Consider the following 17,499-nt stretch of genomic DNA (forward strand, 5'->3'; position numbering starts at 1 on the left):
GATGGAGTGAGATCTCATTACAGATGGTTGTGAGCCACCATGTGATTGCTGAGATTTGAACTCAGGACCTTCAGAAGAGCAGACGATGCTCTTAACCACTGAGCTATCTCTCCAGCCCCTGGAGTGGCTGCTTTAAGTAGACATTCTAAACAGATCTGAGCATCATATTCCCTTCAAATGTAGATTCTGCTTGAAGTAAAAATGCAATGAATAAATAAATAATTTGGGCATAGTATATGGTTTTAAAATAGTATTTTTTGTTTCTTCATTATCAAGAACTAGCTGCATATTTAAATTTTATAATTGACTTCTTTAAAGTGTGTTAGATTTACTAAGTCTTCTAAATGTCTTATTTTTGAATTTGTATTGGATTAACTGTGTGTGTGTGTGTGTGTGTGTGTTTATGCTTGCCTGTGTTGTGGTCAGGACCCAATACTGAGCAATTTACCAGATGTGTTTAAGTCGAAGTCTCATCCCTTACCCAGAGACACTAAAGAAAAGGGAAAGGATTTGAGGAACAATGTTTTCCAAAAAGAAGACAGCAAGTTTGTTTCTAGAGAGTTGACACTGGTGTGAGGAAGGCCAGTGATTTAGACTTAGACTTAAAGACTCACCTCACTAAAGGTCAGCATAGGGCTAAGAAAAGAAGCCAAGGGGGCTGGAGAGGTGGCTCAGCAGTTAAGAGCACTGACTGCTCTTCTGGCAAATCCCAATAACGTGGTGGCTTACAACCATCCGTAATGAGATCAGATGCCCTCTTCTGGTCTATCTGAAGACAACTACGGTGTACTTATATATAATAATAAATAAATCTTTAATAGGAAAGGAAAGGAAAGGAAAGGAAAGGAAAGGAAAGGAAAGGAAAGGAAAGGAAAGGAAAGGAAAGGAAAGGAAAGGAAAGGAAAGGAAAGAAGTCAAGCTATACCTTTGAAAGAAGACACACCCTGTAGACCAGGGTCTTAGCAGGACCATGGACTATTAGCAGGGTCTTCTATAAAGTCTTCAGACCTCTTTGGGCAACATATGGAAACATTGTTTGAGTGGTTGTGCTCCTGAGTGACATACAGAAGGAACTCTTCGTCCTCTGCGATAGCCTGTAACTTAAAGTCCAATACCTGATCTTGTGTTTGACCACAGGAGAAGTAGATGGAGCGATGGTAAGAATACCAAGCCAGATTTCAAGATAGAAATCTGGGAGTGATGCTCACAAACAGGGATGCTCATACACAGCAGATGAGAAACAAAGCTAGGAACGGTGCTTGTGCACAAAGATGAGGAACTCAGCCCGGAGATCAGAGCCTACTAGAGTCAGCAGCTAAGCCAATGTACAAAATGCGAGCAGGTGTGACTTCAATGGGAAACACTGTACATGATAGTAATTTAGAGAGGATAGCTGTAGGGACTTGGGACCTAAATTATGATACAAATTACAAAAAATGGAATAGAATAAAATAAAATAAGGTGGGGCTAATGTAGCTTTGGTTGACCTTAGGAAAGAGTAGTACCCAGTTTGGAGCATCACCTAATCTTTTCCAGGAGCCCCACTGATAAAATGAATATTCGGAGAGTGATGATGAGGAATTGACATTATTGAGGTGTTAAGTTCTGTATTTTTTTGTGTATGATGCGTGTTAAGGCGTAGCACCTATCATGTCCTGAGGCGCTGACTTTGTACCATTTCACCCAGAGTTCATAGAAACCATACATTTGCATAAAGGCCTCTCTCTCCCGCCTGTTGAGCCTGATGCCCCAGGTTGAATGGGGATAGCGCTCCTTTCATTGAAAATAGATATTTTAGAATGCTAAGTTAAATTTTCCATCTACATTACTAATATGTTCAGAAATTGGGAATAAGGTCCCTTTCAGGTAGGTTTAAGCATTTCTCTCTTCCTTTAATTATTTAAATAAGTAGTATTTTTAGAGGGAGGCAGAAAAAGGCCCATATTTATTTTTAAATGGAAGAAGGTAGTTAATAAAAAAGCCAGTGTTTCTCAAATTATGGGCTTGATTCCTGTGCCTAAAAATTCATCACTGTTAGATTTAGACTTCCTACAGAATTAACAAAAGCGAGTCTAAAGTCATTCCTTATTAAAGACTTGGAGCGAACAATCTAGAAATAAGATGCAGCCCTTAAAGGGCACAGTTGGGAAGTTGGGTCACTTCCTTACACGAATACAGAAGCACACACATGCAGTACTGCAGATTAATGATAGTGTATGCTAACCACAGCAGTTTATGACCTAAAACTCTTAGATTTTTTATAATCTATTTATGTATATATTATCCATCAGTGATCCAGTTATAAGGTTTTTAAATTACTCTATTTTACTCATGAGTATTCGTGTGTGTGTGTGTGAGAGAGAGAGAGAGAGAGAGATAGTGGGTGCCTAGGGAAGGCCAGAGGACATTAGATTCTTTGAAGATGCAGTTAGAGGAGATTGCGAGCCATCCATGTGGGTACTAGGAACATAACTTGGGTCCTCTGGAAGAGCTGCAAGCCCTCTTAACCATAGCACCACCTCTTGGGCCTTATGACAAGGTTTGATACGAAAGTACAGATGATACCAGAACTATTGAGACAAGTGCGCAAGTAAAATATTAATATATGTTTCATTTTGAGTTTTGCAATCTACTTTGTAAATTACAGAGGTCACTATAAAACACTCAGGAGGCATGGAGTCGGGTGGCTCAGTGGGTAGGAGCACGTGTTTTACAAGCATGACGACTTAACATGGAATCCCTGACATTCATTCATATTCTTTGTTCAAAAAAAAAAATCCAACCATGACATTGTATGCATGTAGCCCCAAGCACTTTGTTGCACATTCTGGCCACCAACATAGCTCCAGGCTCAATGAGAGACTCTGTCTCGAACAAATACAGTAGAGAGTGACAGAGTGGGAATCCTGGTATCTTCCTTGGCCTGTCCAATGCACAGCCAGGATCACTCCATATCTTCTCATCTGAATATGACTCCTTGTGACCAGAGCAGTTCTCCAGTGTAGCTGAGCCTCTACTGATGCTAGATGATTGAAAAGCTCTCGTGGGGTGTGAGATGCTGGAGAACACAGATGAGCCAGAAACATGACTAGGCCTATCTACCCAAGCGTGGCTTTTCATTGCAATCGGTTTTCTTTCCTACACAAGTAACCGTTATCCATGGAGACTATAGTCAAGACCCCTAAGTGACTTCCTGGAGCAGGTAGGACTAATCCTGTATTTATACTGTCTTCTTTTAAACATGTGTTTTTATGATTAAAAGTACTATACATATTAAGTATCCTAAGAGATTAACAATCAATAACTGATCATAAAATAAGTTTGCAAGTGTGCCTCTCGCGCTATCTTAACCCTGTAGTACGGTAGTACTGAGCTATGTTAGACCACAAGTAACTAGAACCTCAGAAAGCAGAAATACTCTATTGCAAACTTTATACCAGTAAGGTGAGGCATGGTGCAAAATAGGGTTTTACCTCAGTATCATGGATAGCTCATTTTCTTCCCTTTCATTTGTATTTATTGTGTATGGAGGTCAGCAGTAGGTCAACTTGTAGGACTCAGTTCTCTCCTTCCATCTTGTGGGTGCCAGGGATCGAACTCAGATCCTCACACACAGTAGTTGGACACCTTTATTCATCTTGCCAGCCCAGGGTATCTCTCTTTACCCAGTAAAGACATTGTGTATAAGTACCCAGCATGCCCTATGCTTTCATTGCTTACCATAGTAAACCAGAAAATCTGTCAGAGAGCTAAGCTTTGTCAAGGACCTGCTTGTGGTGAAGGGAAGCCTGTGATCAGAGAATGCAACCTCCTTAGCTTGGGGCTCACACTTCCTCCCCACAGTGTTTCTAAGCTGTAGAGTCACTTTGCTCTCTAGCATCCAGCTCCTTAAGGCCATTTCTGAGGTGCTCCCTCCTGGCTCTAAGTGAGGGCGCCCCATCTCCATGAGTACACTGGACTCTCTTCATCAGCTTCTGAGGCACTGGTTTCAGTCCATTTTTGTGCTGCTGTAAGAGATCACACAGTGAATAATTAAAAAGACATGAAACTTCTCAAACTTCTGAGAGCTGACAAAGTTCAAGACCGAGGGGCAAACATCTGGCCCTTGCTCAGGCCTCTTCTCAGGGGAAAAGGTTTAAGAGCAGAATCGATCCTGTGCAAATGAGAGGAAGCAAAGGGAGGGGGGAGCCAACCTCATGGTTTTGAGAAACCCACTGGGATGACAGAATGGACATGTTTAGTCACCCCAAGGCCTGACCAGCCCCCCTCTAACACTCTTGCCTTTCCGGATCAGATTTGCAACAGTTGAGCTCTAAGGAGACATTCTGACCACAGGACATCAGTGCTGCAGTGACTTCTGATGACCACTGGCTCCCTCCAGGTCATCCTGACCCTGCTGGCTCATCGTTTCCACCTTGGTCCTCACTGGATCCACTGAGCATTTAGAAGGATGGGTTCCTATACAAGGACATAGAATAGAGTGAAATGCCTGTCAATAAGAAAAAGATTAAATCAGTTATGGAATAGCCCATTTTGGGGAATATTATACAACAAATGGTTTAAAGCTGAGTTTCTACATGTTCACATACTCATGCTCCGCCTTCTACCTGAGTTCCAGGAACTTAACCAGGCTGCTCAGCAAATGCCCTTACCTTCTGGTCTGTCTCACAGGCCGAATATTTACACTTCCCTGCTTCTGTAGTTTGTATTGTTGCCCAGAAAGAGCATGCAGCGCCTCCTGACTTTGCTCTACCCTGGCTCTGGAATCTTTATCAGACCCTGATCTGAGATTCTCCCTGTTAGGAAAGGGCTTCCAACAGCTTTATCCCTGCGGTTACTGTTTCAAACTTGTTCTTCTTCTTTCCTTCCTTTCCTTCCTTCCTTCCTTCCTTCCTTCCTTCCTTCCTTCCTTCCTTCCTTCCTTCCTTCCTTCCTTTCTTTCTTTCTTTCTTTCTTTCTTTCTTTCTTTCTTTCTTTCTTTCTTTCTTTTTGTAGAGTAACCAAGGATCCATCTTTAATTAATGCAATAGATGCCCTCAGTATTAGAACTGTTCTCATTCACTAGTCAGTTTTCCAAAGACCCCCATGTGTTTCTAATTATCCTGCTTAGCTTTTTTCTGACTATTTCTAGCTGTCCAGTTAGACAACAGAATAAATCTCATGCACTTAAAGCTCAAGCTTCCGAAAGGAAAATAGAGTGACGTGTGTGTCCATGTGTGTCATGGAAGAGCCCGCTGACAGCTGCAGTGGTAGCTTTGTCACCCTCAGCACCCATTCGGAAGCTAGTTCTTTTATCACACAATGTGCTGATACCAAGGAGCTTTATCTAAGAGTCACTTTAAACACCAGCTTCTTTCTTTGATCTTCGGTTTCTGCTGAGATCCAAAGAGCTTCGTACTGTTTCCTTAGATAAATCAATAATATTTAATCCAATCGGAAAATACAAGCCCAGGGACTCTGAAGCTGAGCACTATAGATTCTTTCTAAACACACGCAATGGACTTTTCTTTTTGCAGATGCAAGTATTGGCACTATGATGAAAACCTGCTTACTTCAAGCGTTGTCATTGTCTTCCATAATGAAGGATGGTCAACCCTCATGAGGACAGTCCACAGTGTAATCAAAAGGACACCAAGGAAGTACTTAGCAGAAATCGTGTTAATTGATGACTTCAGCAATAAAGGTAATGGCTATAGACTTGACATCTGCACTAGAAAATAAGTCAATCACAAGTAACAGAGGTAAAATGTGTTATCAAAATAAGGTTTGAAAATGAGAAGGGTCTACTGATACGTTACTATGTTGTCAGTCTGCCAAGCACTGTATATGAGTCATTGGTTTAATCCTAGCAAAAACCTTTAGACTACTATAATTATCTGTTTTATACAGGAGACTCAGAGACCCCGTCAGGCACAGAGGCAGTAATTAACCGTTAGATCCAAATCCATGAGTTCAAGACTTTTTTCTTGTTGTACCAATTCTGTGGAGTTCGGGTTTCACAAAAACTGCATTAAAGGAATAACTTACTGAAAGACTGAAGAACAGAATCGTGTATAGTTTGCGCTGCCCCTCAAAGCTCCAGCTATAGTCTTCAAACTGAAATCCTTCGTTCTGCACTTGAACAGTGATGCACATACTGAACTTGCCCTGGTAATTCGAGTGTATTTGCTGCCTTCTCGGTTGCTGTGACGAAATAGCAGACAAAAGCAACTCAAGGGGGGAGGGGCTACTTTGGCTCTCAGTTTGAGGGTTCATTGAGAAAAAGAAGGGACATGAATGTCAGTGCTCAGCCCACGTTCCTCCTTCGGGCAAGGACCCAAGTCTGTGTGGTGGTGCCTCCGGCATTTAGAGACTAAATCCCGCCGAGTTATCCTGTTAACCATCATACTGAACACATCTTCTACACTTCATTATATTCTCTATTTGATTTTAATATTAAATAAAAATAAATTATGAGTTGAGGTGGGCATGTGTAGGGACTCCTGTACCCCAGCCTAGCCTTGAGCTCTTTGTGTAACTTGGCATAGCCTTACATTCTTGAATTTCTGACCTTCCTTCCTGTCTCTATCTCCCAGGCGTTGTAACTACAGCCTGGGTCTCAACTCAGTCCTTTTTTTTTTTTTTTTTTTTTGATTATCAGATAGTCTTTTATTGAAATATTTTCTTGTTGCTGGGCACTCCACTGCACCACTGTTGATGTCATCTGTGATGTGGCGGCCATCCACATTGTAGCCCACAGACTGTGCAGTACCCAGGATCTCCTTGATAATTCCAGAAAGTTCTCTAGGCAAAGAGCAGTGTCTCATCTGCTGGGCAATGTTGACAGTCTCATCAAAAGTAATGTTCCCACTGTGTTTAACTGCACAAAGAAAGCACAGGGCCTTTTACAGCTTCTGCCCTGTCTTCTGAGATCATGCATGGTTCATGGCTTCACTTTACCCATCTCTAGGCTGTTCCCATGCTTTCGGCACAGAGTCACCCACATGTAGGACAACCCTGTTTCCTAATAGCTGGGGCTTACTGACAGCTCAGCACTGAGTCCTCGTTCTTTTAAAGGGGACCATTACAGTATTTAGGCAAATGTTAGGTCATCTTGGTTCGACTTGGAAAGAGAGGAATCAGGAGGTAATTTTCTAGAAACTTTAACTTTTTAAAGCTAATTTTGGGTAATTTCTTTCAATATGTTATTGTAAGCTAAATAAATATTCTTAATTACAGAAATGTAGAAATGATGCGCTAGCCCTAGATACTCAGTCAACATGCAAATGAAAATGGAAGGTGGCTGTTTCGATGCAAATCTGCATGTTTGTTTGTTTGTTTGTTTGTTTGTTTATATAACTGGTCACAAAGCAATTGAAGTTTTGGAACTGACTGAACTGTTCAATTACTCAATAACAACAAGATGTTTACTCTTTGGCAAACAAGTTTTCCACAGAAGGCATGACTACCCAATCTGATGTTAGGGTTGAAGAGAGAACCCAAGTACCATGAAAATACCTTTCAGGATAGCTTTATTCAGCTTCCTTCCACTAAGCTCCATTCAGAACTCTCCAAGTCTGGACAACCGTTTGCTGACTCTGTTAGGACATAGCTAGAATCCTGATCTGTACACATATGCTACCACTCGGAAAAATAAAACTATGACTTATTTCCTCCCCCTCATTTCCTGCAGCTGATAGCTGCAATTACTAATCATTTTAATCACTCTAGACATATGTCTTTAATGTTTAAGCTCAATTAAATGTATTTATTAGCTTGGGTATCTTATCTTGGTTGCAGTTTTCTATGACAAATACCTTTACCAAAACTATTTATTTTTCTGCAAGAAGCAGCATTTGAAAATAGACTTGAGGAAATCCGGCCTACATAGGGCCACAAGCCTCTTCCGGTCAGAAAAGCACCAGGGTAGCTAGGGCGCAGGGTCCGCTGACACTCACCAGCTACCCACAACACCCGCCACAGGATCTTAAGACTTCTGGTGAGTGGAACACAGCTTCTGCTCCAATCCAATTGCGCACGGGACCTGAGACTGCATTAGTTAGGGAAGCAGAAACCGGCCTGAGTAGGGCCACAGGCCTCATCCGGCCGGATCAGCACCAGGGTAGCTAGAGCGCAGGGTCGGCTGACACCCGCCAGCTACCCACGACCCCCGCCACAGGATTTTGAGACTGCTGGTGAGTGGAACACAGCTTCTGCTCCAGTCCAATCACGCGGGACCTGAGACTGCTTTGGTTGGGGAGGGAGAAATCCGGCCTACATAGGGCCACAAGCCTCTTCCGGTCAGAAAAGCACCAGGGTAGCTAGGGCGCAGGGTCAGCTGACACTCGCCAGCTACCCACAACACCCGCCACAGGATCTTAAGACTTCTGGAGAGTGGAACACAGCTTCTGCTCCAATCTAATTGTGCGCGGGACCTGAGACTGCATTAGTTAGGGAAGCAGAAAACCGGCCTGAGTAGGACCACAGGCCTCTTCCGGCTGGACCAGCACCAGGGTACCACCAGCTACCCACGACCCCCGCCACAGGATTTTGAGACTGCTGGTGAGTGGAACACAGCTTCTGCTCCAATCTTTAAACAGTGACAACAACAACAACTAACCCCAGAGATTACCAGATGGCGAAAGGTAAACGTAATAATCTTACTAACAGAAACCAAGACCACTCACCATCATCAGAACCCAGCACTCCCACTTTGCCCAGTCCAGGGCACCCCAACACACCGGAAAAGCTAGACACGGATCTAAAAGCATATCTCATGATGATGGTAGAGGACTTCAAGAAGGACTTTAATAACACACTTAAAGAAATACAAAGGAACACTGGTAAACAGGTAGAAGACATTAAAGAGGAAGCACAAAAATCTCTTAAAGAATTACAGGAGAACACTGCTAAAGAGTTACAAATCCTTAAAGAAAAACAGGATAACATAATCAAACGGGTAGAAGTCCTTACAGAAAAACAGGAAAACACATCCAAACAGATGATGGAAATGAACAAAATCATACTAGACCTAAAAAGGGAAGTAGACACAATAAAGAAAACCCAAAATGAGGCAACACTGGAGATAGAAACCCTAGGAAAGAAATCTGGAACCATAGATACGAGTATCAGCAACAGAATACAAGAGATGGAAGAGAGAATCTCAGGTGCAGAAGATTCCATAGAGAACATCGGCACAACAATCAAGGAAAATGTAAAATGCAAAAAGATCCTAACTCAAAACATCCAAGAAATACAGGACACAATGAGAAGACCAAACCTACGAATAATAGGAGTGGATGAGAATGAAGATTTTCAACTCAAAGGACCAGCAAACATCTTCAACAAAATTATAGAAGAAAACTTCCCAAATCTAAAGAAAGAGATGCCCATAAACATACAAGAAGCCTACAGAACTACAAATAGACTGGACCAGAAAAGAAATACCTCCCGACACATAATAATCAGAACAACAAATGCTCTAAATAAAGATAGAATACTAAAAGCAGTAAGAGAAAAAGGCCAAGTAACATATAAAGGCAAGCCTATCAGAATTACACCAGATTTTTCACCAGAGACTATGAAAGCCAGAAGATCCTGGACGGATGTTATACAGACACTAAAAGAACACAAATTCCAGCCCAGGCTACTATACCCAGCCAAACTCTCAATTAACATAGATGGAGAAACCAAAGTATTCCACGACAAAACCAAATTCACACATTATCTCTCCACGAATCCAGCCCTTCAAAGGATAATAACAGAAAAAAACCAATACAAGGACAGGAACCACGCCCTAGAAACAACAAGAAGGTAATCCCTCAACAAACCTAAAAGAAGACAGCCACAAGAACAGAATGCCAACTTTAACAACAAAAATAACAGGAAACAACAATGACTTTTCCTTAATATCTCTTAATATCAATGGACTCAACTCCCCGATAAAAAGACATAGACTAACAAACTGGCTACACAAACAAGACCCAACATTTTGCTGCTTACAGGAAACTCATCTCAGAGAAAAAGATAGACACTACCTCAGAATGAAAGGCTGGAAAACAATTTTCCAAGCAAATGGTATGAAGAAACAAGCTGGAGTAGCCATTCTAATATCTGATAAGATTGACTTCCAACCCAAAGTCATTAAAAAAGACAGGGAGGGACACTTCATACTCATCAAAGGTAAAATCCTCCAAGAGGAACTATCAATCCTGAATATCTATGCTCCAAATACAAAGGCAGCCACATTCATTAAAGAAACTTTAGTAAATCTCAAAGCACACATTGCACCTCATACAATAATAGTGGGAGACTTCAACACACCACTTTCACCAATGGACAGATCATGGAAACAGAAACTAAACAGGGACACAGAGAAACTAAGAGAAATTATGAATCAAATGGATCTGGCAGATATCTACAGAACATTCTATCCTAAAACAAAAGGATATACCTTCTTCTCAGCACCTCATGGTACCTTCTCCAAAATTGACCACATAATTGGTCACAAAACAGGCCTCAACAGATACAAAAATATTGAAATTGTCCCATGCATCCTATCAGATCACCATGGACTAAGGCTGATCTTCAATAACAAAATAAATAATAGAAAGCCAACCTTCACGTGGAAACTGAACAACACTCTTCTCAATGATACCTTGGTCAAGGAAGGAATAAAGAAAGAAATTAAGGACTTTTTAGAGTTCAATGAAAATGAAGCCACAACATACCCAAACTTATGGGACGCAATGAAAGCATTTCTAAGAGGAAAACTCATAGCTCTGAGTGCCTCCAAAAGGAAACTAGAGAGAGCACACATTAGCAGCTTGACAACATACCTAAAAGCACTAGAACAAAAGGAAGCAAATTCACCCAAGAGGAGTAGACGGCAGGAAATAATCAAACTCAGGGGCGAAATCAACCAAGTGGAAACAAGAAAAACTATTCAAAGAATCAACCAATCAAGGAGCTGGTTCTTTGAGAAAATCAACAAGATAGATAAACCCTTAGCCAGACTCACTAGAGGGCACAGGGAAAGCATCCTAATTAACAAAATCAGAAATGAAAAAGGAGACATAACAACAGATCCTGAAGACATCCAAAACACCATCAGATCCTTCTACCAAAGGCTATACTCAACAAAACTGGAGCACCTGGATGAAATGGAGAAGTTCCTAGACAGATACCAGGTACCAAAGTTGAATCAAGATCAGGTTAATGATCTAAACAGCCCTATATCCCCCAAAGAAATAGAAGCAGTCATTAATAGTCTCCCAAGTAAAAAAAGCCCAGGACCAGATGGGTTTAGTGCAGAGTTCTATCAGACCTTCAAAGAAGATCTAATCCCAGTTCTTCACAAACTATTCCACAAAATAGAAACAGAAGGTACTCTACCCAAATCATTCTATGAAGCCACAATTACTCTGATACCTAAACCACAAAAAGACCCAACAAAGATAGAAAACTTCAGACCAATATCCCTTATGAATATTGATGCAAAAATCCTCAATAAAGTTCTTGCTAACCGAATCCAAGAACACATCAAAACAATCATCCATCCTGACCAAGTAGGTTTCATCCCAGGGATGCAGGGATGGTTCAATATACGGAAATCCATCAACGTAATCCAGTATATAAACAAACTCAAAGACAAAAACCACGTGGTCATCTCGTTAGATGCGGAAAAAGCATTTGACAAGATCCAACACCCATTCATGATAAAAGTCTTGGAAAGATCAGGAATTCAAGGCCCATACCTAAACATGATAAAAGCAATCTACAGCAAACCAGTAGCCAACATCAAAGTAAATGGTGAGAAGCTTGAAGCAATCCCTCTCAAATCAGGGACTAGACAAGGCTGTCCACTTTCTCCATACCTATTCAACATTTTACTTGAAGTCCTAGCCAGAGCAATTGGACAACAAAAGGAGATCAAAGGGATACAAATTGGAAAAGATGAAGTCAAAATATCACTCTTTGCAGATGATATGATAGTATATATAAGTGACCCTAAAAATTCCACCAGAGAACTCCTAAGCCTGATAAACAGCTTCGGTGAAGTAGCTGGATATAAAATTAACTCAAACAAATCAATGGCCTTTCTCTACACAAAGAATAAACAGGCTGAGAAAGAAATTAGGGAAACAACACCTTTCTCAATAGTCACAAATAATATTAAATATCTTGGCGTGACTCTAACTAAGGAAGTGAAAGATCTGTATAATAAAAACTTCAAGTCTCTGAAGAAAGAAATTCTAGAAGATCTCAGAAGATGGAAAGATCTCCCATGCTCATGGATTGGCAGGATCAACATTGTAAAAATGGCTATCTTGCCAAAAGCAATCTACAGATTCAATGCAATCCCCATCAAAATTCCAAATCAATTCTTCAACGAATTAGAAAGTGCAATCTGCAAATTCATCTGGAATAACAAAAAACCTAGGATAGCAAAAACTCTTCTCAAGGATAAAAGAACCTCTGGTGGAATCTCCATGTCGGACCTAAAGCTCTACTACAGAGCAATTGTGATAAAAAACTGCATGGTACTGGTATAGTGACAGACAAATAGACCAATGGAATAGAATTGAAGACCCAGAAATGAACCCACACACCTACGGTCACTTGATCTTCGACAAGGGAGCTCAAAACATCCAGTGGAAGAAAGACAGCATTTTCAACAAATGGTGCTGGCACAACTGGTTGTTAACATGTAGAAAAATGCGAATCGATCCATTCCTATCTCCTTGTACTAAGGTCAAGTCTAAGTGGATCAAGGAACTTCACATAAAACCAGAGACACTGAAACTTATAGAGGAGAAAGTGGGGAAAAGCCTTGAAGATATGGGCACAGGGGGAAAATTCCTGAATAGAACAGTAATGGCTTGTGCTGTAAGATCGAGAATTGACAAGTGGGACCTCATGAAACTGCAAAGCTTCTGCAAGGCTAAAACCATCAATAAGACAAAAAAACCACCAACAGATTGGGAAAGGATCTTCACCTATCCTAAATCAGATAAGGGACTAATATCCAATATATATAAAGAACTCAAGAAGGTGGACTCCAGAAAGTCAAATAACCCCATTAAAAAAATGGGGCTCAGAACTGAACAAAGAATTCTCACCTGAGGAATACCGAATGGCAGAGAAGCACCTGAAAAAATGTTCAACATCCTTAATCATCAGGGAAATGCAAATCAAAACAACCCTGAGATTCCACCTCACACCAGTCAGAATGGCTAAGATCAAAAATTCAGGTGACAGCAGATGCTGGCGAGGATGTGGAGAAAGAGGAACACTCCTCCATTGTTGGTGGGATTGCAAGCTTGTACAACCACTCTGGAAATCAGTCTGGCGGTTCCTCAGAAAATTGGACATAGTACTACCGGAGGATCCAGCAATACCTCTCCTGGGCATATATCCAGAAGATGTCCCAACCGGTAAAAAGGACACATGCTCCACTATGTTCATAGCAGCCCTATTTATAATAGCCAGATGCTGGAAAGAACCCAGACGTCCCTCAACAGAGGAATGGATACAGAAATTATGGTACATTTACACAATGGAGTACTACTCAGCTATTAAAAAGAATGAATTTATGAAATTCCTAGCCAAATGGATGGACCTGGAGGGCATCATCTTGAGTGAGGTAACACAATCACAAAAGAACTCACACAATATGTATTCACTGATAAGTGGATATTAGCCCAAAACTTAGGATACCCAAGATATAAGATACAATTTGCTAAACGCATGAAACTCAAGAAGAATGAATACCAAAGTGTGGACACTGTGCCCCTTCTTAGAATTGGGAACAAAACACCCAGGGAAGGAGTTACAGAGACAAAGTTCGTAGCTGTGATGAAAGGATGGACCATTTAGAGACTGCCGTATCCAGGGATCCATCCCATAATCAGCTTCTAAACGCTGACACCATTGCATACACTAGCAAGATCTTGCTGAAAGGACCCAAATATAGCTGTCTCTTGTGAGACGATGCCGGGGCCTAGCAAACACAGGAGTGGATGTTCACAGACAGCTATTGGATGTATCACAGGGCTCCCAATGCAGAAGCTAGAGAAAGTACCCAAGGAGCTAAAGGGATCTGCAACCCTATTGTTGGAACAACATGATGTACTAACCAGAACCCCGGAGCTCTTGTCTCTAGCTGCATATGTATCGAACGATGGCCTAGTCGGCCATCAATGGAAAGAGAGGCCCATTGGACTTGCAAACTTTATATGCCCCAATATAGGGGAATGCCAGGGCCAAAAGAATGGGAATGGGTGGGTAGGGAAGTGGGGGGCGCTATTGGGGACTTTTGGGATAGCATTGGAAATGTAATTGAGGAAAATATGTAACAAAAATATTAAAAATTTAAAAAAAAAAAAAAAGAAAATAGACTTGAGCAGGCTGGAGAGGTGGCTCAGTGGCTAAGAGCACCAGCTGCTCTTGCAGAGGACTGGGGTTTTATTCCCATGTGATGGCTCACCAGCATCTGTAACTCCAGTCGCAGTTGAGCCTACACACTCCTCTGGCCTCCAGGAACACAGGACACATGCCGTGCACTCAAGTGCAGACAAGCAAACACTCATACACATAAAGTAATAAATAAGAAAAGAAAATATGCCTTCGAGCGATACTGTTGACACTACCTCCAGTAATTTTTAAGTGTATGAAAAAAAAATCCAGATCTACAAAACTACTTTCTAAACTTGCCTGTGTTGGTACTGATGGTAGGCACTTTATTATTAATATTTTAAATCATCGTTATAAAAAGAATAGGTATTTTACCATCTGAAAATAGCTTTTTGGCCCCCAAAAAGGAATAGAACTGAGGCTTGGTCTGTTTGTGCCTCTGACTTCCTCTGTCTGTCTGTCTGAGCTTCTCATACTACAGATCTCTGTGGCTCCAAGTCTCACACTCAGGCTGGATCTACATACCCCACAGTAGACGGAAACGTTTTGATTCCCCTGGAACACAAGTCCAGAAGGCCTGTAATTAGTGTTTTCTAATTTCAAGACAACACTAAGATCTGTTGCTACTAGCTTCAGAAAAATTGTAGCATTTGCTTAATAAGGCTCAAGTAAAATTTGGCTTGCACTTTGCCTCAATAGATTTAGAAAATTAAACCTTGAAGTTAGTTTTCTTTTTTAGAGACAAAACATAAAACCTCTTAAAGGACCCAACTATTCTCCATAAACTTTAGGCTTCTGGTAATGAACACATTATCTCTTAGCAAAGTTTGGGGCCTTTACATAGAGCTGGCTCCTCCCAACTTTTGTGCATCTTCATCTGAGACCAACGTGGCCTCAGGTGAACAGCCCCGGGTGCTTAGAGGTCTGCAGCAGCCAGGGTTTGTCAGGGTCTACCTTAAAGTCTGCAGCAACCAATTGTTTGCTCGGTCCCACCTAAAAGCTCTGCAGGAGCCAAGGACCTCCTTGGTCCTCCTTAGGGTCTGTAGCATACAAGGGTTTTCCGGGTCCCACCTTAGTGGTCCGCAGCAGCCGAGGTTTTCTCCATCCCACCTTCGAGGTCCGCAGCAGCCAAGGTTTTCTCTGTCCCGCTGCATCTTGTTCCCAGCAGTCTCTGCTTCTCGGCTGATGGACTCACAGCAGCCCCAGCTGTGTACAGGCTCCCCAGAGATGGACAAGAGAGACGGCTTTGCTCCCAAGTGACCCATGACCTTTCCAGACAAGCCAGCACCACCAACAGTCAAAAACCCAGCCTGACAAATGTGGGCTGTAAGAAGGCAAGATTTACCTAGAAAGTGGCAAGGGTATGTTTGAGCCCTAAATTCGGTTTACCGCAGTGTGAGGTCACAGAGAAGCCATTTGTCTTGACTGAGAGTCTAAACTGGAAAAATAGGTCACTCCCTTCTGTACATTAGGGTGTCTTTCAGGTTTGGGCTGAAGTAACATGTCCCAAGGACAGCCTCAATGGGATCAGAAAGATGTTAGAGAATAATGGCAAAGGGCTGAAGCATGCTTTGGGGAAAAAAGAAAAGAGGAGAGGACTTACATTTAAAAAGAAAGAAACAACCTATTTTGAAAGGGAAAAGTCACCAAACATTTTAGCAGGAAAATACAGTTAAACTTGAAATTGTATTTGTACTACTCTTTTAAAGTTGGTGCCAAAATATGGTGTGTGTGTGTCTTAGTGTGTGTGTGTGTGTGTGTGTGTCTTAGTGTGTGTCTTAATTCTGAAAACCTATATAAATGGGTATTTTTGTTGGTGATAAACTCCTTGATGCGGTTATGCACACCTCTAATATTAGTGCTTTATAGGTCGAGGGACAGGATCAAAGACCCAAGTCTGAGAGCTGAAGAGAGGTTAAGAGACTGGCTCCACAATTTGATCCCCAGCACCCACACAGCTCACAACCACAACCGTTTGTAACTCCAGTCCTAAGGGATATGGTGCTATCTCTGGCCTCCTCCATGTACCAGGCACACCAGTGGTGCACAGACATACATGCAAAGTAAACACCATACACATACAATTTTAAAACAATTTCTTAAGAGTCCAGGTCCAGCCTCAGCTACATAATGAATTTGAGGCCAGCCTTGGCTATATGACATTCTATCTCAAAACAAACACATTAAAAAGCCTCCTAAAACAAGCAAACTATTAAATATATGGTCCAACACACCCATTGTGCAGCTGGCTCTCAGCTAGATACAGCAAATTTTTTTTTTGGTGGTTTGTACTGATGAGCCAAAATTTTAACAATTTTAGGACAATTTCTGTGTCCTCAGGAAGTGTCTCAGCAGGATACGGGAGCTTATTCTAGCTGGTGAGCCAATTTCCTGGGCTCACAATGATAAACAAAAGCTGTTATTTTACAGTGAGAAGCCAAGGTGCAAACTTTGCCAATTGTGCCTGGTTTTCACAACATAGAATTCCCTCTACTAAGTCACAAACATGGATGCATATGTAATTATAATGATTATAATTTAATTATACACATACGTGTATTGCTAAGCTACAGACAAAATGTATCTTTTGATTGCTATGGGCCAACTTGGATGGATCCACTTGATCTCAGCAAGACAGTGATTTTCTGTATCTATTATGGTTGGAAAAAGATGGCCCAGAAACAAAATTTTGAGCAGTCCATTACCTTCCAGGGAAATGGCATGGCCTTATCAGTAGACTGCGTATCTTCAGAAATCCTGAACTTTTTTCAACTGCAAAATATTATAATTTTTTCTTTTTAATTTTTTAAACCTGACATTTTAAACTTTTAATGTTTATTTAATGTTCACAGGGATGCTTGGTAATGTTTTTTTTTATGCTACCCAATCCCCCATAGATACATTAAGCTTAAAATTAACTTGAAACACATTTTGCCTTCCTTCTTTCTTTGGTGTGACAGCAGAGGACCAAACCCAGCCCTGGGAACTGCTTCTCACACATGGTCTACAGCTGATGGGCACCTCCACCCTACATTCCATCTTCATGACCCCACTGTAGGTCTGACCCATGTACAATTAGTGACGGCACAGCACAGCTCTTTACTG

At 41.4% G+C, this 17,499-nt stretch overlaps 1 protein-coding gene and 1 non-coding gene across 5 annotated transcripts in view; one reads left to right on the forward strand and one right to left on the reverse strand.

Annotated features, from left to right (window-relative positions):
- The window catches only part of Galnt7 (polypeptide N-acetylgalactosaminyltransferase 7), a 131,746-nt gene that overhangs the window by 93,924 nt on the left and 20,323 nt on the right, over window positions 1-17,499 (forward strand). For all 4 annotated transcript variants that reach the window (XM_021169631.2, XM_021169630.2, XM_085843950.1 and 1 more), the window contains exon 3: window positions 5,517-5,683. In XM_021169631.2, the coding sequence (XP_021025290.1) occupies window positions 5,517-5,683 (167 nt within the window). The remainder of the gene's footprint in view (window positions 1-5,516; window positions 5,684-17,499) is intronic.
- LOC115031788 (small nucleolar RNA SNORA65) lies at window positions 6,949-7,076 on the reverse strand. Its single transcript, XR_003837450.1, has one exon. It is a non-coding gene; the product is annotated as a small nucleolar RNA SNORA65 (small nucleolar RNA).

Source organism: Mus caroli, unplaced genomic scaffold (genome assembly GCF_978045245.1).
Source record: "Mus caroli unplaced genomic scaffold, Mus_caroli_1 scaffold_10, whole genome shotgun sequence".
NCBI classification, from domain to species: domain Eukaryota; kingdom Metazoa; phylum Chordata; class Mammalia; order Rodentia; family Muridae; genus Mus; species Mus caroli.